Genomic DNA, 27,924 nt, shown 5'->3' on the forward strand with positions numbered 1-27,924 from the left:
TTGAAATGATGTGTTTTATTGTTTATATTTATTTCCTCAGGTTCCTATTTTACAATTTTTAATTAACTTTAAGTATTGTTCACCTTAGTTCTCAATCCACTTAAAATCAGACAACAGTCCAATCCACTTAAAATCAGAAAACAGTCAAGTTGATAGGGTCGAGACTCGGCACCTGTCATGTGCGCACTGCACTGTCAATAATAATTGTTAACGTAAGCCCCCAAAGTTTTTTGTCTGTGATGTGTTGAATGATGTGTTAACATTAAAACGTGTGTACTGTATAGGTTCTAAAGCAGTGTCAGGTATTATAATATGTTCACAATTTCCTTCTGTTTTACCAAGCAGGTTTTGAAATGTCCAAAAATATATATATATTTTCTAAATTCAAAATTTTCAAATAATGTTCAAGGAAGGGAAGTTGGAATGAATCCAGAACAAACAGTTTTCAACATTCATGTATATTATCCATATAATTATATAATAAACGATAAACATTTAATACAAGTAAATAACAGTCAAGGTACACACAAGCAATGCTCTTTGAGACATTCCAAGGCATTTCATGGCCATCAGCTGTTCACTTTTTCACAGTTGCATAACTTTAAAGTTAACGTTCTTGGGCAATATCACAACCTAAATAACTTAAAGCTAAAATAATTATAATAATTTACAAAAGAAACATGTCTAGACCAGTAGCAAATATTAAATGACTTGTATTTTGATTAAATACTCTTGTATAATATGTGCGCTAAATACTGTTAAAATCAAAGTCAGAATGAGTCATATCTTTGACTTTTGGATTCCGTTATAGTCAAAGGTCACATACTTAAAACAACAAAGTTTCAAAGAAAAAATAATTGCATAAACCCAACATAATGGTTGGTTGGCAGTGCTTTTTATGGTCGATGTAAAGGTGGAATGTTAGATTTATTTATTTTTAGTTTATATTTATGTGGCAGTCCAGTAATTCCAGTAAAGTAAAAAATACATCAAATATTGAAACATAATGCTCATAGTGTAATAAAGAAACAAAACCAGGGTCTTCAGTAAAACATTCAAATTGTCAAATGTGTTTCAAACACGTTACCAAACAATATTAAATTATATACTTCTAGAAAAATAATACTAACTTCCCTGCATTTTTAAAAATAAGTAATGCATTTCAGATAGCAAAATTTTGACTCACTTACCTGCATCTTCATACTCTTTGTTTTGACACTAAGCATAAATTAAACATTTACATAAAGTCTAAAATATAAGCTAAATACAGCAGATATAACATACTACAGTAGAACCCCGCTAATCCGATCTCAGCTAGTCCGACACCTCACTTTATCCTACAGTGCCATCATTGACAATGTTATCTTAGTGATATCATGACCATTTCATGTAGTCATACCACCGCCTCACACAATCGTGGAAAAATCTTGTTTACCCCCCGTGGCAGTAAAAACCTGAATATATTCGGTGGTAAAGGAAACATCAGTGTTTTCTGTGATCAAGGTAACGATATCGTCATCCTCTGAGATTCCTACTTAATCTAGGATATTTCCTGTGGTAACAGAAACATTGTCATCATATACCCTGATTGTGCAATATAATGAACACCTCCCGCTGGCAAGGGAACATTACCATCGTTGTGGAAAAAAATCCTAAACAAATCCCGTGGTCATGGAAAACATCATCGTCTTTGGTGATTGTGGCAAAACAATGAACATCTCCCGAACTTGCGGGAACATCGTCATTGTCTTCTCCGTTTGTGGCAAAATCCTGATCATGCTGATCCTCAAATCCGATCTTTACACTATTTCGGACAAGGTTAGTAGTTCGGCCTTAGGATTGGCGGAGTTGTACTATATTTTATTAATGTTACAATGAATAAACGTCTAGGAATAAAAACATTGATAAGTGTTAAAAAATACAACTAGCTATGATAAGTCATGCCTAAGGGTTTAGTTTCTCAAGGTGTACTTAAAGCTGAACTCCTTTATCCCCTACTTCAAATGATGCAGTGTTGGAGTTTTTAATCAACACTAATTTCAAATCAGGATAATTTTTCAACATAACAACTAACTAACCAAATACCCAATGCTATTGTGGTATGGGCCAAAAAGTAGCATAGGAAAACAAATAGCTTATTACTCTACACTAACATAAAATGTAAATGTATCTTTTCAACTAAATTTGTCCTTGGCAATGAAAACAAATTGTTCACCCTCTCTTATCCCTTTTAGAAAACAAACCTGCTCTCTTATACCCCTAGGTATGTCACTGGCAAAAAAAGCATGCAAATAATACAATACTCACATATAAAAATAAATCAGTGTCTTATAAAATAAAATATCACATATAATCATTGTTAGAGATCCATATATGGTTACTGGGTTTCCTTATATAATGTTGACCATCAAAAGACTGAGGAAGGAGCCGCAAGCCAGTCCAACTCCAAGAAAAGCAGCCATCATGGACGACGCTACCTCTTGCTCATGTAGCTCTACAATTCTGTAGACACAAATTGTGTAATGATGTTATTAAATTCTGCAATTTATGAGTGTAAAAACCTATCACAGACACCAAAACGTAGTAGATTTCATCACCCTAGGTCAACTTAAGTTAGATTTCTTTCCTCTAAAACTCTTTGAGAAAATGTAGACAGTATTGTGTTATAGTGCTATATGTAATTATAGTTCATATATGAGTATGATCAAAAGATAATAAAGGTCCTTAAAGGCAGACCGTAGATGAAACCAAATAGGTGATGCATTAATCAGCAACCTACATCCTAATGTCTACTTTACTCGTTTATTGAGTACTTTCTCCTCAATCATATTTGCAGGTTATTAGAAGACTATACAGTGCTTATCTTTCCATAATATTATGGAACTCATATAATAAAAGAGACTTAATGTTGACTTTAAAGGACCAATTCCCTCAATTACATGAAATAAATACATTCTAACTATCGTTGATGGGTTTTTGTTTTCAAGATAACCATTTGCTATTCCGTGTGTGTGCCTAGACATCAATCTTCACACTGCAAACGTTCCTTACTGTGCACTGCTACAAAATGAAATGCCACACGAACGCTTATTTAAACATTTAAGACGCTCGTTTTATGGAACCTCTCAACCACAGTGACTGATAACCCCGGGACCGGTAGGCCTATTAGTTAGGACGTTATGAGGCATGTGCGTAACAGCAAGTATGGACCTGTAGTTGATCAGACTCAACTTAGTCTTCTAGAGTCTACTAGATATTTGATAATAATAGTAGCTATGAAAAACTTACATTTATCCTATTAAAGAAACACTCGGTAGTGTAGACATTTTCATTTATTTATTGTTAAAGAATACATTTTCAAACATTTACACATTGTGATTTAATCATAAAGTTTCTGAACACTGACTTCATTAACATACAGCAAACAATTAGGAAAATAATTTCACTACTAATAGCCAAATGCAAAGGCAAAATGAGGGCTGCATAACATCAAAGAGGATTGCATTTTATAATAACTTGTAAAAAAACATGCAGCTTTAAACAATTTTTTTTTTACAGTGTTTCACGATAAACTCTTAAACACACATTTAAAAAGTATATCTCATTGCTCCAGAATAGATAAAGAAGACATTTCAATCTTTTGAATCTTCTGCTTTTAATTTAAACGTGCTACTCATCAAAAAGTTGATTGGTTTCTGGAGAAATATTTCAATTTTCTTGTATACTTTACTTTTCAATATTTAATACATATTACCTTTTGTGATTTTGTGATTACCTTTTTATCCAAAAATATCTTGCTTGGAAATCAATTTAATTCAAATACATTTTTACAGAGCTCCATAGCTTGAAGGTTATTAAGTACAAAAACTCAAATACAACCATAATATTAAAACCATTAAGCATCCCAAAAATGCTGATACAGTAAGCCAAGAACTGACTCATGTTGGTTATGCTTACACCAACTCGGACTGTAGCATAGCATCCTTTTTCTTTGTAATGTAAATTTATTGATCCGGAAGTTCCCCCAACATCCCTTTTCCCGAGCAATGAACCCAACTCATTTAATTTTATACTTGGAGAGTGAATTTTTCTTTTATATGACTCTTTAAGTTCATAAGATAAGGATATACAGTCCGGTAAGCATCCACAGTCACACATTTCCTTATTCACAGAACATTCTTGAAAGCAGATCTTTGTGGAAATGTTGTGTCGAGGCAGGTAATATGGAACACATCCACACACATTTAGAGAACAGTTAGCAATACATTCAGTCTCACAGTTTTTTTCTGTGTAGAATTTGAACATGGACAACTCTCTTTCATAGGAAAAATAACAACCTCTCTGATGAGACGAATAGGTTTTGATGCCTTCATCTGTAGTCAAGAGTTTGGGAATCACTTTCAAATGTTTTGCAAATCCTCCTTCAAGAATGAAGTCACTTTCAAAGTTAAAAGGAATTTCAAAAGGGCTGTGTACAGCAAAAGATGTTTGTGCCTTATTTTCTTGAAAACATGGTTCCCCTTCTTGTTCGTCAGTAATAATATGTGACTTGAGACGGATGCCTTGATCATTGGTAATGTACATTGGTATGGTATGTATATTCCCACCAGAATAGAGTGCATTGTCTAAGTTCAAATTTTCCCCAGTGTAGTTTTTCTCTGAATTTATGTTGGAGCCATGTTTTGCTGATAAAATAGGAATTGCAGTTTTTCTATAAATGTCTTCATGATGCAATCCATTTATAGTTATACACATACTCTGATTTGTTAAGGAATATTGGCAGTGGTTATAAAAACAGCCTGATTCATACGCTGTACTGAATCGACCATCATATAACACTTTAAATAAATTAATGTCATACCGTAAACTGATAGCTTGAAATGCATAGTTTGGAAACTCTACAAAATTTATAGTTTGCTGAATCTTTTCATGAAACTCTTTTGATAACAGTAGATTAGGAGGCAATAGAGATGAGCAAAGAAGATAGATTAAGCCTAAGGAAGCTTGCTCTTCGTGGGTACAGTCTTCGCTGAAACAATAATTATGGTAATTATTGTGATCTTGATCAACACTATCGTCTTGATCATCATACGTGGAATTGGATTTGCATTTCCAGCACTTCTCTAGCACTTCAGTATAATCTGATCTGATAATGGGTTCGAGCGGGTAGCACATCGTTATAGCTGGGAATGGGATTTCACTGGCCAAAGTTAAGTTATTAGAGATATATCTTATAACGGGTGTACTTTGCCAGCTGTCATACTCTTCCTTGATGAAAAAGAGACTCAGCAGTAATGCCAACATTTGGATAAATACCCACAAATAGGTGTGCAATCGAGGTTGGTTCCTTTCCCCAAGAAACTGAAACCCAGGCAGGCTTATAGACTTTGTCATGTCTCTGAAGTAAGAATGTGGAAAGTAGTCTTCATCCACATGAAAGGTGTCATGTCTGTCTTCAATATCAGATTGACACAAGTTGGTATTTACTGATCTGTCAATCGTATCTAGAGAGCGAACATTACCTGAGTTGGTACACTGACTGGATTCCATGCACTTTAAAAGCTCTTCCACCTTGTTCAATCTTATTTCAACCAATTCTAGCTTGGAGGAAGAATCTTGCTGCTCCTGTTCTGGTGGAAACAAAGGATTCATATTGCCAAAAACGATAATTTGTTATAAACACAAGTTCTGATTTGAAAGTTCACAATGATGCCTTTAAAATGTATTAAACACTTTTTACAAATATACAGTTCTACTTCAGCATCAGTATACGATTGTGTTGCTTATGATATCCTGTTAAAATAATTAGGAAAATGTATCAAAATTACCCTGTTTATTTATTCAAACAGCTAATTTTATTACAACCACACCCTGTTAATTTGGGTAGCACAGGAGTAGAGTTTTCAGGCTGTTTTATAGGATCAATGACAGGACAATTAATTTTATCTACCTTATAAAAAACATAATTAGTAAATAGCAAATAGTATTATTAAAAAAAAATAACTATCCATGGACTCAAAATCTAAAATAAACTTTTTCAAATTATATACCAAAACTGTAATTTGTTGTAATTAAGTCAAATTTAAATTTATTGTTCTTGGCAGAAGTATACTATACCCTCCCCAAAAAAATAAAACCCCTGTTTCAGGTGGAACCTGAGATGAAGTGATATGATGACAACAACCCAAAAAATGTTCTTGATCCTTATGGGTTTATGTTGGGGAAGTTTTTGGAAAATGATTTTACATATATAACTACTAGCAGATTACCACTAATATAAATAATATATATAATATATATATATTAATATATAATATAATAATAATATTAATAATTATATATATTATATAATTAATAATTATATGTATAATTAATAATAATAATACAGTAGACTCTCGCTCATCCGGACTAATGTGGCGGACGTCCGGTCCGGATTACGAAAAATCCGGACTATTGAGAGGCGAGCAAATACACAGTACTGTATATAGACGTTTTTTCAATTTTGTTCCAGGTCCACAGTAATGATAGCCGGGCATAGCACTTCCACCATCGGTCGAATTTTGTTCCAGGTCCACAGTAATTATAGCTCGGGCATATGCACATCCACCGGTAATAATTTTTTCGGCCGAATTTTGTTCCAGGTCCACAGTAATTATAGCCCGGGCATATGCACTTCCACCGGTAATAATTTTTTCGGCCGAAATTTGTTCCAGGTCCACAGTAATTGTAGTCCGGGCGTATGCACTTCCACCGGTAATAATTTTTTCGGCCGAATTTTGTTCCAGGTCCACAGTAATTATAGCCCGGGCATATGCACTTCCACCGGTAATAATTTTTTCGGCTGAATTTTGTTCCAGGTCCACAGTAATTGTAGTCCGGGCATATGCACTTCCACCAGTAATAATTTTTTTCGGCCGAATTTTGTTCCAGGTCCACAGTAATGATAGCCCAGGCATATGCACTTCCACCGGTAATAATTCATACCGAGTTTTTTCATTATTCGAGGTAGTCTACTGTACTGAGCCACTAAAAAAAATCACGATTGCCGATCCGGACTACCGGGAGTCCGGACAAGGCCGATCCGGATGAGCGAGAGTCTACTGTAATATAATAATTATATATAATATATATATAAGTACTAGCAGAGTTTGGGGAGCAAGCTGGCGTAGTGGTTAGTGCGCGGGACTTCAGTCCCTGAGGTCCCGGGTTCGATCCCCGCCAAGTCACCAATGGATTTTATCTAAGTGATAATGCCGCAACCCCTAGGTCCAGCCTGAAGTAATGTGACATACAATCCCAGGCTCGTGCCTAGCGTCCTTAGGACAAAAAAAAAACTAGCAGAGGACCCGTCCTTTGTACGGGGTTGGCATATAAGTATAAAATGCTTATTGCAGTTATACTCAAGCTTTGCATTTGCAAAGGGAGAAGACACGGTTTGAGAAAATTTGATTCCTCAAATTTACGGTAGGCCTATGCTATTACACATCTACCATAGTCATAATGTTCTACCACTTCACATACGCAATAAAGAAAGGTAAATTTTTAAAAATGCATAAAATATCACAAATCATTCATAAAAATAAACATAATGTAAACAATCCTCTTTGACAGTTCTCATTGTGTATCACAGTTTTTTTGTTGCTGCTTAGTTCAAATTAGCTGTTTTCATAATATAATAGTGCTGCTCCCTGTTTGTAAATCTTATAGCTTTTTAATGCTTTTGCATATCACAGAACCAACTCTTTTAGTTGAAACAGCTGAACAAATTCTTTAATTCCTTTTAAATATGAATACTCATAAGGTTAACATGGGGAACTGCAGAGCCACTGGGGCGGAGCCCAAAAGTATTTTTGAAATAAGAATATGCCTATATGTTAATCGGGAATGTGAGCTATCATCATGCCAAATTTCAGCCCAATCCGACCAGTATTTTTTGCGTTTACTTGTCACAAACATACATCCATACATCCAAACTTTCTCATTTATAATATTAGTAGGATTAAGTATTAAGAATTAAATTTATTCAGAGATATACATTCTTTTTAGGATCATAAAACTACCAATTTTATGTATTTTAATGGAAAAAATAAATATTAAAGTGTCTGAAACTCGATTTCCGTTATTAATAATTTCAAGCCACTGTACTTGAACAAAAATTTCTGTCTGGCAGTTAATAAGGTGCCCTGGCATACCTAAACGGAACTCCAAACCCAAAATATGTTCCAATCAAATACACTAACAAAATATAAGAAAAAAGTGGCAGAGCTTTCAAAAAGCCAGCTACACGCCCACATGCCAAATCAAGAACACTCCTATACCATTATACAGCAATGATGGAAGTACAGCCTGCCGAATAGAAAAGGACAGAGCCGTCTAATATACAAAATAACCTGCAATCGCAATCCCCCTTGTACCAAACAATACCTTGGCTACACAAACGGGTCATTTTCCCAGCGTTTTAAAGAGCACCAGCACAACACTAGTCATTACAAAATTCCAACTTCCATAGTAGCAAAACACCGCAAACAAAAAAACACCCACTCAATATCATTATTCCCTAATTCCCTTACAGATTTTAAACAAACAAACTCAGTCTAAACTCACAACCAAAATACAAGATAGCTACCAAATTTATAAACATATAACCGAATCTGGACATGATAGCCTGCTTAATGTAAAAGAAGACTTTAACAGTTCCATCATCTTTAAAACTACATGAAATATAAACCAAATCTAACCCATATGGTAACATTGCAGAAAACAGGCACTGTCCCAAACACAACAATTCCGGGAATCCCACGCCCCAGTCAATCTACACCCCTGACAATGACAGTCTAACTGTACAAGATGTGCTGGAAGTAAGCCTTCCGCGCCCGCCACTACCCCACTCATACGCCACGAGTGCAAGTAACCCCAGTTATGTAATATATATAAACCGACTCACCAACTTTGTATATAGTATTTATTTATTTATTATTTATACATAGTTTAGTGTAACTCCGAAGATAGCACAAATTTTGGCAAAATGCGCATCAGTGGTCTAACTTAGAACTTTAAGAACTACTTAAGGTATTCTACAAAATAAAAGGTAGCTTAAACTATGACAAATCATAGGCTACGCTACAGAATACAATTAACTTACTTGGGCACACAGATCATGGTAATGTTGGCCAGATATCCATTGGTGAAGCCGAACATGACCACGATGAGGATATAGAGGATGTCCGAGTGTATCAGCACAGGTAGATGGTGTCTGGGCTGAGCGTTACAGAGCAGCAGAAGAGGGAAGAAAACAACCCTCAGCAGACTCAGCATACCAACCACCCAGGCTCGCTTCTGTGGCTGGAAAACCAAGGATAATTTACAAAACTTTTACTGTATGATGGTTGTCTATTAATCAAAGTCTCGCAGTAACCTCAACACCTTTAATGAATACAACAGGACTAATCACATATGGGTAAAAGAAGCTTAATATTATAGGCCTATTGTCTGGGTAGCCATGTGGCCGCCATTAAACCTGAAGGTCGCTGGTTTGATTCCAAGCGAGATAGTTTATACAGTTGAACCTCGCTAATCTGTCACCTATGGGACCGGGAGTATGGTTGAAACAGCATAAAGGTTAGATTATCAGAGGATCCCGTTTATTGGCATAGTAAAAAACATAGTAAAACTGTATTTTAATTTGCGTTAAACGGTCGTCACATAGTACAAATCTGTTCCCATGCCGAGACTCGGCTCTAAGATATCACTCTAAGACTGTAAGATAATTGACTCAAAGTATAATAATATGATGGTACAATAAGTGAGTAAAACCTAGTGTACATATAATACTAATACTAAATACTGATGAGTTTCGTTTCTGGTTGTAGATTTTTTCAAAGACTCCTTGTAACATCTATTAGACAACAATAAATAGATTAGGTAGTCATTATTTGTAATATTTTAAATATTGGTTTACAAGACTGTCTTTGTGGTATATTCTTGATTGCTCACAGAAATATTGGACATACTGTATATATTTAAACTACTCAAACTGATATACGTCCATTAATTTTACAACCAGAAACGAAACTCGTATTAGTATTATTCTGTATACTAGGTTTTACTCACTTATTGTACTATTATATTATTAATACTTTGACTCACTTATCTTAGTCTTAACACGTTGACTGCTAACGCCGACTATAGTTGGCGTCGCTAGCACTTCAATGTGGCGCGCGCGCCGACAATAGTCGGCACCAGACCAACAGAAATATATTGAGTCAGTGTGAGCTTAGCCTCAGACGGAGACGTTATAATCGTTGCCAGCCTGCCAGCTTAGAATGCGAGCTTTACTTTGGTGTAGGTTGGTACTAAAATTTCCCGTAAAATCCTGTCTGGCAATGCTTTTGTCCCGGTTTCGGGGATTTTTTCTCTTCAACCCACATTACAAAGACACTGGATACGGATCCGTGCAGTGCTGCTACCTTTGGGTGTTTCAGTGAACTACATCCACTCTCGGGGTAACGCAGCACAGTCACCACTGCTCTTTTGTGATTCGTCAGACTGAAATATTTGAATGCCAATTGCGTTCGCTGATTCGGTTGCGTGCCGGGGCTCCGCCTGCCACTGGGCAGCGCCTGTACGTTGTTTTCAGAAGTCATCGTGTTAAAGTGATATCTTAGAGTCAAGTCTCGGCATAGGAACAGATTTGTACAGGACTATGTGACGACCGTTTAACGCAAATTAGTTAGCAGGCCTACATCAAATGTTTTTTGTTATAGCTAATGTGATTTGTACGTGTGTGTCAGAAAGACTGTGACATGACCATATGGCTTAAAAAATATGTTGTAAGATTTGACGATGATGCTCTGTCATCAAAAAGCGTAATCCTGTTCTTTGGACAGCAATGAATCACTTGGTGATAAAGGTAATTTTAACCTTTTATATATATATTTTTAAATAAAATAATAATTTAGGGTCAGAAATTCACTTTCTAATATTAAATTACCAATTGCAATAGTCCAGCGAAGATTCTTCCAAAGTAGTCCATCACACTCATAATCAGGTAAGCCACCACAGGAACAAAGTATACATCTGAAACATTTAAATTTACAGTAAACACAGAGAAGTAAGTTACAGAGGGACCAAGCAATTTCAGCTCTAGTATGTTGTACTTGAAATATAAATGTGACAAGCAAGGAAGAGCCGGAGCAGCATGCATTGTGTGGAAATTCCTATCCCACAGGGCACAGAGTAGGCACAGGGGTCCTATCTTGAGAAATATAAAAAATGAGAAATTTTTTTGAGTATCATGCTCTGTTCAACGAACAACAATTTGGTTTCAGGGCTGGACGCTCTACTACGGGGGCCATCGATGCCATGGTCCGCACAGTCTTCAATTGTTTTGAAAGTCGAGAGGCTGCTTGGGCCACTTTTATTGACCTAAGCAAGGCCTTTGATTGTGTTGACCATGGCATCCTCCTCCAAAAGCTGGAGTATTATGGTATCCGTGGTGCGAGCCTCAGCCTATTCAGGACATACCTTGCTGATCGAAGACAGGCAGTTTGCATAGGCAATACCTGGTCCTCTGTCCTATCCACTAACTGTGGAGTACCTCAGGGCTCAGTATTAGGTCCTCTCCTGTTCCTCATTGCCATCAATGACCTGCCCTTCAGCCTCAACTGTGAAGCATATTTGTATGCAGACGATACCACCATTCTAAGTAAGGGTGCAGATGTAACGCAGCTTGTAGCTGCAGTGGAAAGTAGCCTAAGTTTGACCTCTGAATGGTTTGCAGCAAATAAATTCCTTATCAACGAGGACAAAACACAGTCTATGCTATTTAGCTTGCGGCCTATACCTCAAATGGAGGAAACTATAAAAAACAACTCAAATGTTAAGATTCTTGGAGTAATTGTTGATCCCCAACTAACTTGGAACTCCCAGGTACAACATATATGCACAAGACTAAGTAGGCTTACTTTTTTATTTAGAAAATTAAGGAACCTTCTGCCTGTAAATCATCTCAAAAATGTTTACTTTGCACTTGTCCAGTCAATTCTAAGCTACGGGATAATCCTTTGGGGAAATAGTTACCACATCAATGATGTTCTTGTTGCCCAAAAAGAGATTATTAGAACTATATTTAACAAAGATCAAAATGAACATTGTAAACCATTATTTATTAACTTTAATGCTTTGACTGTGATAAACCTTTATATTTATAATGTATTGTTATCTAGTTTTAAGTTGCATGAAACCTTTGCTCTAAGGGGTGATTTTCATTGCTTTGACACTAGGAAAAGAGAAAACCTTGACATTCCTTTTACAAGACTGGAAAAGATTAAAAGAAGCCATATTATTATGGGTAGAAAGTTGTGGAACAAACTATCGCCAAGAATAATTCAACTCCCTTACAATAGTTTTAAGAATGCAATTTATGAATGGCTTGTCAGAAACCCCCTGTATAAGATTGATGAGTTTTTTGCTCTACAACCAATGACATAACCTCAAATGATTATTTAATACCAGCCTTGCATGTATTTTCAGCCTGTCTATAGCTTATCTGCTTTTGTATGATTATTTATTTGCATGATTTGTAATAATTCTTTATTATTACTATTAGTTGCTTGAACTTGACTTGTGCCTCTACCAGCATGTATTTATATAATTTGACTGTGTCTCATGCATTTATATAATGTCTATAGACGAATAAATATCATTTCATTTCATTTCATTTCATTATCTCACTGGGAGGGGAATATTGAAGGACGTCCAAATGTCATAACGTCCAATAATACAAATCAATGTCACAACATCCAAAATTTAATTTTTGAGCTATCTCACGACGTCCAATCAGGGCGGGATTCCTCAAACAGCGCGGTAGGCCCGGGCCTGTGGTTTCATGATCACAGTGTGCGTATATAGTGTAAAGTTTTGTGTTTCCTGTGCCAGTATCAACTCTTTACCATTCAGGTTAGCCAGCAGTCCTCTCAAAAATTCCTAAAAACATATTGGTAAAAAAGTAGTCTTTCAGAAGAAATTACAGAATGTTTTCATAATTCCCTTTTCAGACCAACCAAATTCCTTGACTTTTCCAGGTTTTCCCAGACCTTACCAACCCAGTGTCCAAAAGTAACTGACACATAGTCTTTCTACAAGCTTTGGAAGTCATGGGATTGGTCGTGCAACAGCACACTTTATACTCTTAAAAACATAGCAGTAGCACCACATCCAACGCCGCTGCCAGTTGCACGACATCCAATAAATCAGTGCAGTTGCACGACGTCCAGAGCTCCTGCATACGATGAAACACAAAGCATCAAACTTTAGTCATCTGGTGATGAATGTCTGCAGCTAACATATCTCAATAATTAAAAAATGTTAAAACACGGCAAAGCGTACATATCAGCTACACAGCTGCAAATGGCGTCATTCTGTTCACCAATAATGCCAGTAAGCAGTTTTTTTGCGGCCCACACGCAAACTACGGAGCTATCAACGGCACTTACTTAAGAAATTACCCACATAATTTTTGCCAATAATATTATATTTTTACCTTTGAATATGATTATTAAATTTGGATGTGGTAATAAAGCTTTTGATTGTATAAGAATAAAATATAAATGTAATTTACCCGTTGAAATTAAAACCTCTAGCATAGGTTTTTCATCCACTAAACTATAATTTACCATTCCAAGCACTGTTGTTTCCTTTTTTCTCTGAAGATACAAGAGTTGTGATGGCAGGGTACATGGACAGAGAGACCACAAAACAGAAAAACACAGAGAACCCGTGGACCCAGATCTGCAAAGAGAGACGACAAAGATGGATGAGACAACTCTGTGAATAGAATTAACCTACAGTAATAATACTATGGATTAGAGGTGTACGAGCTGCTCCAAATTAGAACTGATCCTACCTTAAAAGTTAGAGTGACTAAGCCTGAGCCAAGGTTTTATATTCCTGTGAAAATATCCCGAGAGCAGAAAGCGTCTCTGAAGGTTGTACGACAAAAAATGTGCAACTTCATCATGATAGCAGGATATGATTTTACTGAGATTACTGTAGTTGTCCCCTTTCATTTACCCCTTTGAGATGACTTTTACAATTTCGCTGCAACCGCAGGAGACGTCTACAATTTTACTGTGACTGCGGGATACGTTTAAACTGCCATTTCGATTAAAGGATAATAACGATAAAGCCATCATTCTGTCAAAATAAAATTGAGCTTAGCTTACTTTTAGCATACAGTGTCAAGATCCTTTAAACCGTGAACATATTGCTTTATAAAATAAAACATGTGAAAATTTAACAGGTTTAGTACCAGAAACAGTCTGAACACTATAAACCTAAAGGCTGAGCTATATAAAGTTGTGTTGTCGACATTATTAAAATATTTATTGGAATAAGTTGTAGATGATCTGATAGTAAAGCAGTTACTTAACTTAAAATCATGCAGACGGTGAATTCCCCCCTTTTTCCCCTTAGTCAAACCAGAAATTATTTTTGGGCCAAGCTCAAGTTCGGTCATTTAGATTAAAGGTGAGCAAGTCAAGCTTATTTTTGCGACATTATAAACAAATTCTAGATTTGGTCACAATTGCAGGATGTGTTTACAATTTTACTGTAAATGAAGGGACGGACAAGACTTAACTGTATCACTGGAGACGATCATGACTACACTGCAAATCATGGGAAATGGTGTACAATATTTTAATAACTGAAAGTACTTAGTAAAAGAGTAAAACCATCAATATAGATGGTTGATGGTACGCCTCTAAGCATTAGTTTTAATTTATTTGACACTATTCATGTATAACCAATAACCATGTATACTATGAATAAAGATTCTTGACTATGACTATGACTATATTTTAATCACACCCTACAAAGGATCTGATTTCGTCCTGAGACCAGAACATCAATTTCTTTTACCCGACCAGAAGTATAAAAGTCTAGACCCCTAAGTAAATATGTTGTTTTCCATACCTTTTTCAGTATGCCAGTGTACGATATATTGCGGACGATTGGTGGTTGATTGACAGGAGCGTATTCAACTGCTTCCATCATGTAGTACTTGAAAAACATCTGGAACACAGCAACTTATGTGGTAACATTATTTGTTTTACTAATTTAAACTATTGGAAATTCGCTTAGTCAGCACGTTTGCTGCGGCGGGGGTATTGTGGATGTTTCCTTTCGTTGGATAGTTGACACAGCCACACAAGCATTGTTGTTTTCTTTAGTTTTTTGTGAATTTCCCAAATAAGTAATAAGATATCACCGAGGTCCCTATTATCCTCATTAATGAGGTCTACAGAGGCCAAAAACACAATTAGTTCAAATTCATATGTATACTAGTGTACCTGTTGCTCGAATTCGAGCAATTGCGAAACATTACAGGCGACTCAAAGATTATGAAAATACTCACGATCTACACAACAGTTAGATATAATCAAAATCTTTTGTAAATATCTTATCTTTTTTCAAAAAGCTGATCTTGTTTTTTTATTGTTTTTAGTGTAAAAAAAAATTATTTCTATTTCTTCTACTTGGTTCTGTTCTATGACTTTTTCTATGTTTCCATTGTTTGCAAATCGGTATTTCAATGATTGCTCAAGAAATGTAGCACAGTGTTAATTCAGTTTTATTTTTAGCCTATATCAAATTGTCCAGGATTTCTCGCTCTTTTCCATTGTAATAATTACATTAACCCAAGTTTTGTCTACATATGCAATATGCCAAAGAATATCACCTACGCACAATCTCCAAGAAGTGGTAAAAAAGGCAGAAACCAACCCATACAAGAGATATAAGTTAACTCCATAAGAAATAATTTTAAAAGTTACTGTGATATTAGGATTTTCCACTGATTTGGTAATAGAACATTATGCAAAACATGACACGATGCAGAAGGAAACCAATTTTAAAATCAGAAAAACCCATTGCAAATACTGTACTTCATTTTGACAAATTCAATAAATCACAATTTAAATATAACAGCTGGTTCATTAAAAGTAGTGTAAAATTATCCATATGCTCGAAATGTAAACAAAATTGCAGTGAACTTTAAAGGGCTCTGGGGCGGAGCCCCAAGGAAATTTACCTCGTTTCTCTTTTGAGGGCTCACCTACAGACCAATACCTTTCTTTAGACACCCCTACCAAGTTTCTACGTCCAGCCGTTCTCTCAAATTAGCTGTGACAAAAACCTCGTTTTCCTCCATAAGAATAACATGGGATGGGAATTTAAAGGCCACTGGGGCAGAGCCCCGAGGGAATTCTCCATGTTTCTCTTTTGATGGCTCATCTACAGACCAGGACCTTTCTTTAGACACCTCTACCGAGTTTCTACGCCCAGCCGTTCTCTCAAAATAGCTGTGACAAAGAAAAACAGTTTCAAATTAATATATAGATAATAATGTCCGTTAGCCAGTATCTCGAGCAAAAATGATCCGATTGTGCTAAGATTTTCTACAAGCGTGTAAACCTGCGTTTATTTAAACAAGTTACAAGTCTGTACCGAACCTGATCAGACAATGGGAATAGGGGATTAAACTAAAACTACAACTTCGGACTAAACTAGCAAATTACAAAAAATAATAGGCTACAGAACAAAAGGGAAGAGAACAGTCGGATTAATATTGTTGTGCATAATATAATTTACTAGAAAATGAATAACTTATAGGGTTGTCGGTGTTAGGTTAATGCACCTTTGACTTTAAATACCTCAAGTAGCCATTTCATTTATGTGAGCCAAATACATTATTGTCCCATTGTCGTGAACCGGACAAGTTTTTGGTCCGGGGTTTTCATAATTGGACTCGTGAAGCCAATTTTTTACGCTCGGGCTTATCCCTGTCATAATTGGGTGAAGTTTATCTGTCTGCGCCCGAGCGCGGATAACCTTGTACTCGTGAACCCGATTTCTAAGAGAACTGGAAACCATGAGATGTACACTTGATCGTATGAATACATTAGCCTTAATACATTTCATTGTGGATAAAATTAGACATTCAATTCAAGTTGCAGCCAGTTTTAGAATAAAAACTAAAACATTTGAAATTTGCCACCAAAATAGAAGATTGATATAAATTACTGTGCCTATCAACCAAACCCTAACCAAACCTATTGCTTTGTGTGTTTTACAAAGCCAACTTTTCACAGTTTAACTAAATTTAGTTAGGAAATAGAATTTTTAACACACATTTGCATATTTTGGGAATGTGCAGACTATGTTCCTTTTTAAATAAAAAATAGGTTACGGTACTGCTGGTCCATGTAGAAGGGTTGTCTACTTCAGTATCCAAAAATCAATGGTGCTTTCTCATTCACTGTTAAAGCTACATTTGTAACTATAACTAAGTTTTTTTCCTAAATGGGCATGCAATGTAATTTTGAAATTATTTATTAGATCTATGCACATTACTCACAGTCCTACTGAGCAGAACGTAAGCCAGCATGGCGAAGAAGATAAAGACATCAGCCATTACGAAGTACACAAGAGCACTGCGGACAGCTGATGCGCCTACCCACAATGCAACGATGTTGGCCAATGCTGCCACCACACCACCCAGTGCCTGGCCAGAGACTACAGCTGTAATGTAGCGGGACGGGAACCTTCCAACCACACCAAACAGTCCGCTCTGAAGCACTGCACTTGCAACTAGGACAAAACAGTGTGGTTGATGTTGAATACGTGAGAAAATATGTAAGCACACAGCATTTTTGTACTTTGAACATTAGCTACAACTGTCTCATTGGAAGTTCTTCTTTCAGTGTACTGCGGCTTAATATTCCCATGTCTAGTTTATGTTATGCCTGTTTGGAAATCTGAAAACACATGCACCTTGTTCTTTTTTTAAATGCAAAAATTATATTTGTTGTATTGTATTTGTATTTATTCCTTTCAAAAGACGATCTTTTAAGGAATCATTCAGGTCAGCTGCTATTTTGACTCTTCCTTTACTATACGTCCTTGAGACCCTTTCTTTTGTAAATCAGTCAGTACTTAACACCAACACTGACTTCAGTACATACTCCTTACGCACATGATAGAACTTAAAAATTTCTGTCCATTCAACTTCTTTTTTTTACATCACCTTTTGTGAAATGGAATAACAATTTTTAACCAACTTCCTCAACATCTATCTAACTAAAGCTGGAGACTGAGGAAAAACTTAAAAACATATTAAGTAGTTGAAAAGGCTTGATACAGAGCTTGTGATTTTTCCTATGACATGTAGTCAGTGATTTATGTTAGATTTTACTAAAAAGTCAAATTGTTTTAGTATGCAGTCTTTTGTATATTTAATTTTTGTATTGTGACTATTCCAATTCAATGCATTTTTGAATAGAGAACTTATAGCTTGATGTTGAGAAAGTTGTGTTATCGCATCGGTACAAATTAAAAAAATAATACTCACTATTTAGAAGTACAACAATTCCCATGGTCATCAGGAAGAACTTGTCTTGCCCTAGAAACAAATTTTAAAATACATTAGGTTAAAACTATAGCTAAATAACTAAATCAATTTTAGCAATCTATTATATTGTTAAAGTGATACAATCAAATTTTATGTAAACGGTTAAGGTCATTTACCAAATAAGAATATAGGCATATGACACATCAAAATGAAGCTCAGAGTGTGTAGATTTGCCGAAAAGTATTGATATGGGCGAATTTCCTAAGGGCTCTGCCCCACAGGATAATTTCCAAAAGGAAATCACCCTTTACCCCTGGCATGGTTCCAATGTTCAAGTGATATAATTTAATTTGGTTAATGAAACAGCTGGTCAGTTTGTTTGTTTTTTTACTCGAAAAATATGTTTGTGACACTTTATGTAGATTGAGGAGGGTTATGTTTGGTTTTAAAGTGAGGTTGTATACGTTTTGTAAAGAATTGCTCAAAGTTTCATTTTTTAATTTATATAGTAAGCTACATGTGAAGAGGCTTGACTAAAATTGAAGAATTATGGTAAAACATGTCTCCTGAAACATCAATATGAATCAATTGATGCTAATTGCTGCACTAAGAGGTAGTTGTCATATTCTTATGGATCTATTAACATCAAAAGTAGGGGTTTGAAAGTAAGTAGGTTTACGCTTTTAAATCAGTTTATATTTTAAAACTAAATCATAGAGTTGCTGAATTTTAAAACACACATCAGCACCACTTTAATAGCGCTCTAGGTCACATTTTCTTCCCGTTGCAAAGCACGGGTATAGCAGCTTGTCAGTCTTTATTTCAGTAGGTTTAGTTTTGGAAACAAAAATTAAGTAGGCCTAGGTTCCTAAAAAAATATGGATCAACCACAAAAAATTAAAAATTATTTTTCTTCAAACTTCTCACCATGTCCTTCAGATCCGCTTCAATTTCATCTTTAGATTGTTCAATTGTCCACTTGTATGTGTTTCATTCGCTTACAAACACAATGAGCTTTTTTATACTTAGCCTTGTAAAAAACAAGTGGTACACTCAAAGAACTGTTCATCTTACCCTTTTCCGAATATACCCATATTAGTGCTGTACTTCCAGAAGTATTTTAGCAAACTTCCCTTAGGAACTTCTTTTCCTATAGAAGGGTCTGCGATGCGGATTTTCTGAGTTTAAAGCAAAAATTCACAGCGTTGTTCGACGGTACGCTCTATGGTGGTGTGACACACAATGAAAAAACACTTATTACCTTATTACCGTATTACCGGTTCTTCATCTTTTACCCCATGGGAGATTGATGGCGTCATTAAATAACATGAAAACACTTTACTAAAATATATACATTATTTACAAATTTCAAAAAACATATTTTTAACACTGAGGCTGTGGACAGGCGTAAGTCAGCCCAGGCCTAATAGAGGGTCATCAAAATACTCCTTCAGCGAGTAGTAGGCTTTTCCTTTAAAGTATGCAGTGAGTACCTTAAGGAGTTCCCTTTTGTCGAGAAGTACGATGGAGTTTAGCAACTTATTATATATTGTTAGGGCTCCATTACTAAAGGCCTTCTTAGTCCTTGATAGTCTAACTCTAGGAACATCTAGTTGGTTGCGATGCCTAGTAAGGTGGTGATGTTTTGCAGCTCTGGAAGGAAACTCCTCAATATTATCTAGTACATACTTTATACAGGCGAGGATATAGTGACCAAACACTGTAAAAAAAGATAAACTTGCAAAAAAAAAAAAAGAAAAGATAGGCTTGCAGTGAGCCAGACGATCGCTGAAGGTGATTATTCGTAGAGCTCTCTTTTGCTGGACCAGGATGTCTTCGGTCGTGGGTGCGTGTCCCCACAACAGCAGACCATAGCTCACAAGGCAATGATAGACATTCACCAGGTATTTCTCCGTGACCAGATACCTAAGTTTCAGGAGCAGGCTGCATACCCTTGACAGCTTATTGCAGACCTGATCTACGTGGTCATTCCAGGTTAGCTTCTGGTCCAGGGTAAAACCTAGCAGCTTCACCGGATCATTGTGAGGAGCATGTTTAGCCAGACTGTAGACAAGAGATTGTGTCTTGGATTGGTTAAGCTGGAAGCCATTGGCCTCAAACCAGTTTGAAGCTTCAATTAAGTGCTGTTCAGCTCCCGCTACAGACTGTTCAACCTGCAGTCCTCGTGACACAATGGTGGTGTCGTCAGCAAATAATACAATATTTCCTGACTTGTCGAGGTTGTTTATCATAACTAGGAAAAGAATCGGCCCAATTACCGATCCTTGTGGAACTCCATATGCTACTTCTAGAGGTGCTGAAGTTGCCCCCTCGATAGAGACGACCTGTTGCCTACCCGCGAGATATGATCCAATTGTTCCGAGAACAGTGCCACCCACTCCATAACTCTCCAACTTCCTGACCAGTATGGCATGGTCGACGCAATCAAATACATGACTTAGGTCGCACAATGTGAGGGTGACTGTGTGGCAAGCCTCAAATGCCTCACCAATCAAACCTGCAAGCCTCATGACCGCTCCTGTTGTAGACCGGCCTTTACGAAATCCAAATTTATCTTCCGTCAGTAGGTTGTTAGACTCTAGGTGTTCACAAAGCTGCCTGGTCATTAGAGCCTCTAAGACTTTACCGAAGATTGGTAGAATAGAAACGAGCCTATAGCTGTCCAATCTATCTCGCTCACCCTTCTTGTAGATGGGGACGGTTCTGGCAATTTTCATGCTGGGGGGGAAACCCCTCTCCAAAATGTTGTTCAGGACTAGCGATAGCGGTTGAGAGATTTGTCCTATGACATGTTTTAACCAAGTTGTGGACATTCCGTAGAAGTCAGGGCTGTTTGAGTTTTTGAAACCAGCCACAATTTTCTCTATCTCGGTTGAAGACTCAGCGCAAATATTAACATCCAGTCACAACGATGCCTAAAAGCAACTGAACCAAAGTACTCCTGAATGGTGAAGGACCCCTCTATCGAACCCAACCGGTCAAACCCCCCTCCACTGTTCTTTTGAGGCTAAGGTATCAAAAGTATTATTCTGTATCAAAAATCAAATACAAAAACAAAAACCTAGGTAATGTTTTTACACAGGACTTAAAAATGTTACTCTGCTCACTTTTACCATTCATTGAAGTTAAAAAAATAGTACCACACAGTACTCTTTGTCTTATTTATAGTATAAAATTTTCATCAGTCATTCTAAAATTTATTTAATACACACAAAAAAACACAAGCAGCCGCACAGCACACGCATCTAGATGTCACTATTCACCCTACATTAAAATACCCCTGCCGTAACAAACCTGCAGACTAAGCAAATTTGAGGCTATAATTAATCAGTCTAGAATTATTTACAATAATAGACATAAGCCTCAATACATTTTTAAGCTTGCTTATGATATTATAAAAATAACACATCAATTAGGCCCACCAATTGTGTTAAGTTATGTATGCCACATCAACCATATTCCTCAGATTTCATATCAAGTAAAACCCCAATTAGCCTAATCAAATTAATAAAAAGTCTAGAATTTGTAATCCTGTTAATCCCAGGGTTAAAAACCAATACTCAGGATTTTAAAGTAGCTAACATCAAAACCAGCCGGGATTTCAAGATTGAGACTCATAACTGTAGTAGCCTATTCAGGACACCTAATGAAATTTTATTTTCATAGGCTACATCCCTACTTTGATTTATCTCTTTGTAGGCCTATTTTTTTCTCTCAAATAACTACACAGAAAAACTAGAATACTCACATGCATCAGTGTTTATTTCAACAAACACCGTCGTCACAATGAATAAAATCAACATGAGGGCTAGGGATCCCACCATCCGAATGCATAAAGGTATCCTGAAATAAATTTGAAACACTATAGTTGGAAAAGAGAAACTAGGGATTTTGGAGGTGGTGGATTTTTGTTGGTTAGACAACACCTAAATAGCACAAGGTCTTACTAAAAAATATCACAAAAACTTGAACCAGTCAAACCTTGGATTAAATATTTTGCCTTTTCAAATGAATTTTTGGTAAGCCTATAAAACAATTTTGAGTACAACCGTGAATCATAAAAATATTTTCTCAGGATACAGATTTTTTTTTAAACAGGAATTCACAAGGCTATAGGCTAATTAATTGTTTCATTTAGCCCAAATGTATTATGCAATTTAACAAAAACTTGTTTACAGCAGGCTATTAATAACCAGTTATAGGAAATGAATACAAAACTAGAAGCACAATGCCTTTGTAAAAAATTTAGTCTAAGAATATTTTAATTTAAGATAGTTCCTGCAGCGGCGGCTATATAGGTAGACTATTGTGAGTGTGCGGCTAAGTCAGCTGACTGAGTGAGACAAAGAATCAGCTTAGGAGTGGGAGAGAGATAGAGTAGCACAGCCGCCACGCGAGCGATCATAGTGGTGGCTGTGCGAAACTCATTTTTGCGGCAAAATTGCAGTCTGACTATTCTCCATAAGCATTTTGCTTCTTAACGGGTTTGTATTCATTGTTATAGGCTTATTCAAGGCCTCATCATGGTTCATATTCCAAAAAAAATTTGTTTCATAGTTTTTTTAAGCCTTTTTGCCAAACAGAGGTTTCATCAACTAAGCTAGACCAAGTGAATGAACTTACTTATGGCTACACATGGGATTGATGACTAAGAACACAGTACTTGGTACAGTGGAAGCAATACTGATGTAGGGAGTAAATGAAGCTTCTAAGTCTATGTTGAGGTCCGTACCGATGATCGATGTAAGATTGTTTGAGATAGGCCGAAACTTGTACTTCCAATACTGAAAACAGAAGAAGAAATATATAAATGCAATGGAGTAAAAAGGTAACACAACAGTACACACAGACTGATTAGGTAATCAATTTAATTTGACTCCATTATCTAAATGTAGGTATCCTAAAACAAACAGGTTGCAGCATATCATAGACTAGCGCAAAAACTAATAGTTATAGCTAGCCTACATTGCACGGTTCTCAACCTTGGAAAGCATAATCTTCTGGCAAATAATTCAAACTTACGATTCTAGGTAGAACTACTAAGGTAGTATTGACTGGGACGGTATGGCGTCGTCCTGTAATCCAGCTACTAGGAGGTCACGAATTGTGGATATTTATTGGCATGCACTGTGGATGCGATACTCCCTGTTGTGGATTAACGCCCGCAGTAGTGAGTACTATGACTATCCGCAGTAGGCCTACTATCCTGATAATTAGACCTATTCGTTAATTTTTTCAAGGCAAAACGTGGTTCGGATTCCACTATAAACTGTAGGTCCCTTAGTTGCCATTAGCTGTATGGGCTATTAATTAACAGCTATGTCTAAGGAATATGTTGGCCTTAGTCACTAACAAGACTACAAGATCCCGCCACTCATCCTACACCCATCACCATTCATACTTGGCTTATAATACCTACATTGTATGGTCGCAATTTCAATAAAAAGTATTCAAGTAAAAATATATTAAAAGTACTTACCTCGGCTGCAGTGATGAAGAAAAACCATGGAAGTAGAACTGTGGTCCCGAGAAAGTAAAATATTATGTAGGCCAGATTGAACCTAAAAAAAAAAGAAAAAAATCAAATAAGAAAAATAAGTAAGAGATGGAGATAACAGCAGAAAATAAGATGAAAGTTTAAGTTATGAGTAAAATCTAAAATAAATTACTTTATTACTTTAAGTAAATTACTTTGGGTAGGCATGTGATGCTCAATATCTTTACACCAACTACAAGAGCTTCCTATATGTTATCAACCAGCTCTAGTCGCAACCAAGCGACCAATATGTCAAAACCTTGAGCTTAATTGTCGTGTTCTTCACTTCCCTGGAACGAGCTTAAGTTACCATTCTAACCGATTCAACACCAAAATTAATTCAACAATCAGTCTTGTCCTAGAAGCAGTATTATACAGCAATGTCAGTAAAAATCAGTAGGCCTACTCCCATAAAATATGTGAATTGCATTTCGGTGGGATTTGAAACTCCTATTAAAATAAATGCATTGGCAAATAACAGACATGTAAGTGGACAAAATAATAGACACACTTATGGACAAAAGTGTGTGGACGTATACAATTTCAAACATGCCTCAATGGTTTAGGGAGTTTGCAAAAGGCCCCGCACATTTGTGATGGCTATGGTTACAGGCGCCCATCATAACTTATGTACCGTATGTAGTTATTGAGGGTTGGTAAAAATGTAGATACCCAACTCAACCTAAACCTGAAAGGTAGTAGGTAGGTCCTGAAGAGTAGTACACACTAAAAAGACAAGGTCATAAGCCAAACTTTGATAGTCCCAGCAATCTACTACAAGTGCAAAATTCTAAAAAAGATTAGGTCTAAAGGCTGGTTGGTCTACACGCAAGGATTTCTCGTTCGTTTCACCTGTGCAGGTATAGGCTAACGTTGCAATCAAGTTGTTGCGTGTGGACAGTAAAACTGTGCATTTTGGAGAACTGCACGCATTTTGGAGACAGAAGATTGAGGGATAAGACTATTGAGGAGAGCATTGTTTTGACTTTTTCAGACAAGACGTTGCGTGTGTACAGTTTTATCCGTTTCAACTCCGGCTTCACACTTAACTCTCCAGTCTCCAGTGTTGTCTTCACGTGCTCAGAGGGATAAGTGTTTTTATAAGATGGCAGATCTTCGCCAATGTTCCTGGAGTTTATTGTCAAATTCATCGAACTGCAAAGAGGATTTCCTTGTTTAAAGAAAGGTAAGGAGTAAGTTAGGCCTATTGTGACCGTGATAAGATTAATCAGACTTAAGAGTCTTGTTGAAAAAATACAATGTAGTAAGTTACATTCAAATGTGAACAGAGAAAAGATTAAGAAAGTGTTTGTCTTTTTAGTAAGTAATCAACGTATTGACCATAGTGAGTGAGCGTCGTCTTTGCTCAGACTTATTTCTTTGCTTTCTTGCAACTCTGACTGCAGAAATTGACCACAATAACACATCTTCCATCCGTGTATGAGCACGTAATATCATGGAACTCCAGGAACCAATAACAAATTGGTGCTGACACCTGTACTGTGTCGACGCATGTCTTTGCTATGACTTGACTGCATTGTTTTACCTGCGCGGATAAGTCCACGAAATCCTTGTGTGGGGTAGACTTCCGTATCTGTTGGTACAAACAACCGAATGAAAATATTGATCAATATATCGATTATTCGATATATCGTTTGGTTAGTTAGGTGAGGTTAACCTAACCTAACCTAACTAAGTTAAACAAACGATATATCAAATGAAACAATTGAATAATCAATATTTTCATTCGGTTGTTTGTGTCAACAGATACAGAAGTCTACCCCTTGCGTGTAGACCGGCCTTAATAATAAACTAGCAAGGTAACTGAATAAAATCAGTCTTACACCTATCAGCTTGCATTTTGGCTTACCTGTCACTTGGTTCTCTTGCTTTAAAAATTGGTTTGGTGTCTTTGGCTAGAACCACAACCTCGTCTTCAAAATTATCTGGGGATCTGTCAATTTGTAAATCATCTTCAAAATCACTGTCAGTTTCACTTTGTTGTAGGAGTGGTCTAGTATTTGTGGCTGTGTCCATTATTAAGGATATGCTGCTGAACTTTCAAAAGGGGTAGCAAGAAGTTTTAAAGAAACTTGATCATATACTTAACTTACGTCATTTGAATCCAGAGTTGAACAAAGGAGCCCATCAAAATGATTGTGGTGCTTACCTATAGGCTAAGTTATGTGAAGAGACGACTAAATGATAACTTACTAATAATTAATAATTGTTAATTAGAAAATTATAAAGACGTCAGTTAAAGTTGTTGCTATATCTAACGTAATATTTTTATTTCAGTGCCACATAATTACATAACAAAAACAAACACAGCCATGTCACAAAACAATAAGCTTAGTTTGACGTTTGTGCTTGGTACAGGTATTTATTTAGACAATTTGACATTTACAAAGATCTTGTGTTTTCTTTTCTTTGTTCCCGTCCGATACCAGCTGATTAATTGAAACAGCTGTTACTGTATATCTTGGAGTATAGCCATATAGTAAACTAACAATTAATTAGTTGCACTTATTCAGACCATTGATTTTTTACTTTAAACATGTAAGTGGATCGAACCATTGTTTATTTATATTATTACACCTATTAACAAAATACGTTGTGTAAATTAAGTATTAAAAAAAATCTGAATTTTTGTAAACCGAAATAGATAGAAATATTCTGTTTGTGGCAATAATTGTTAACAAAGGTTCCGCAATTTTTTACATTAAAAATATTTTTAACCCGCCTAACAGATATCAAATTTGGAATACCTTCCATTTTGGCTAGGGGTGATATATTCACCTCGGCTTTGCTTCATTGTGTTTCTTTTGACAAATCCTTCAAAATGAGGGGTCACTCAGGGGTTGCTATTTGAAAAAAATAAGTCACCCCCTACTCCCTACCCTGTTAGGGGGGTTTAAAAATAGTTTTTATGTAAAAATTTGTGGAACCTTTCTTAACAACCACTGCCACAAACCAAATTATCTATTTCGGTTTTAAAAAATACAGATTTGTTTAAATACTTAATTTACACACTGTATAATGGTCCAATAATAGTCGACTTTTCCATGACTTTTAATCCTATCATATCTGATGAGTTTACGAACCAAGCATGTTTACCAGATCACAAGCTATTTTTATTCAAAACTTTAATTAGGCATTTTTTGGTTAAAATAGTTTTCAAAATTAGTTCAATAACATGAAAGAAGTCATGAACAAAAGGACTCTACATAATCCTGTAGGAACCAACATTCAACATTCGAATTGCAACCAAAATACAGTAGGCCAAGCATAAAGAATAAGTAATATAAGCTTTCAGGTTATAATGCGCCTAATGGTTACGGAGAAAATTCTAAAAAATTGTAAATTTAAAATTCCCATGTTGTTCTTATGGAGAATAAGTAAACTGTTGTAGTTTGCTTGTTTAATAACATTTTGCCCAAATTTAAAAAATGTTTTTATTTCTTACTAACTACCCTCCCTGTTGCAGCAAACCTAAGTAGGTATGTGTTAAACTGATTCTATTTAAATAAGGAATAATTTTGATATTTTTAAGGAGACATTTTAGTGTAAATCCAATCAGGAAGATGGAAATTCGCTTAGTCTGCAGGTTTGCTGCGGTGGGGGTATTTTTTTTTATTTACGAAAGATTGGTTACTGTACTATGACAATATTAACTCCGCTTAAAAATCTACAGATATAGATTTTTAACTCGTATTTGTTTCGGTTTTCAATTCTGTATGTTTTATTTTCAATATTTTAATAAATTTATGTTCATAAATTTAAATTTAAATCAATAAAGTGCGAATTAATGAGCTGATGTCGCCTGTCTGCCATGTTATCTTATTGGACGTCTGTCACTAAACAGCACCACTTGCGATGTTGCCAATCCTACCAGGCCGTGGCCTGTATAGTTAAAGGTGGTCGTGGTTCTTACCACTATTCTCAAAGTCTGTGTTTT

The 27,924-nt window shown here is 36.0% G+C and overlaps 1 protein-coding gene across 1 annotated transcript; it reads right to left on the reverse strand.

Annotated features, from left to right (window-relative positions):
- Window positions 1-442: 442 nt before the first annotated feature.
- LOC128986863 (equilibrative nucleoside transporter 3) lies at window positions 443-26,349 on the reverse strand. The gene is made up of 11 exons (XM_054407437.1): window positions 25,837-26,349; window positions 23,910-23,991; window positions 23,054-23,214; window positions 22,179-22,273; window positions 18,410-18,460; window positions 17,417-17,649; window positions 14,974-15,072; window positions 13,674-13,788; window positions 10,991-11,076; window positions 9,143-9,342; window positions 443-2,502 (listed from the first exon to the last, which is right to left on the reverse strand). The coding sequence occupies exons 1-11, from the start codon at window positions 26,001-26,003 to the stop codon at window positions 2,391-2,393; spliced, it is 1,401 nt and encodes a 466-aa protein (XP_054263412.1). The 5' UTR covers window positions 26,004-26,349; the 3' UTR covers window positions 443-2,390.
- Window positions 26,350-27,924: the final 1,575 nt, after the last annotated feature.

This window comes from Macrosteles quadrilineatus, unplaced genomic scaffold (genome assembly GCF_028750875.1).
Source record: "Macrosteles quadrilineatus isolate MER2022 unplaced genomic scaffold, UCM_ALF_1.0 Scaffold_2__2_contigs__length_208266976, whole genome shotgun sequence".
NCBI lineage: Eukaryota > Metazoa > Arthropoda > Insecta > Hemiptera > Cicadellidae > Macrosteles > Macrosteles quadrilineatus.

Excerpts from the sequence above, each read along its gene's own strand:
- LOC128986863 (XM_054407437.1), bottom strand. The coding sequence starts at position 26,003 with ATGGACACAGCCACAAATACTAGACCACTCCTACAACAAAGTGAAACT. Across the intron at positions 23,215-23,909 it reads TCTTCATCACTGCAGCCGAG|TATTGGAAGTACAAGTTTCG; the intron begins GTAAGTACTTTT and ends TTCTGTTTTCAG. Across the intron at positions 18,461-22,178 it reads TGAAATAAACACTGATGCAT|GGCAAGACAAGTTCTTCCTG; the intron begins GTGAGTATTCTA and ends ATTTGTTTCTAG.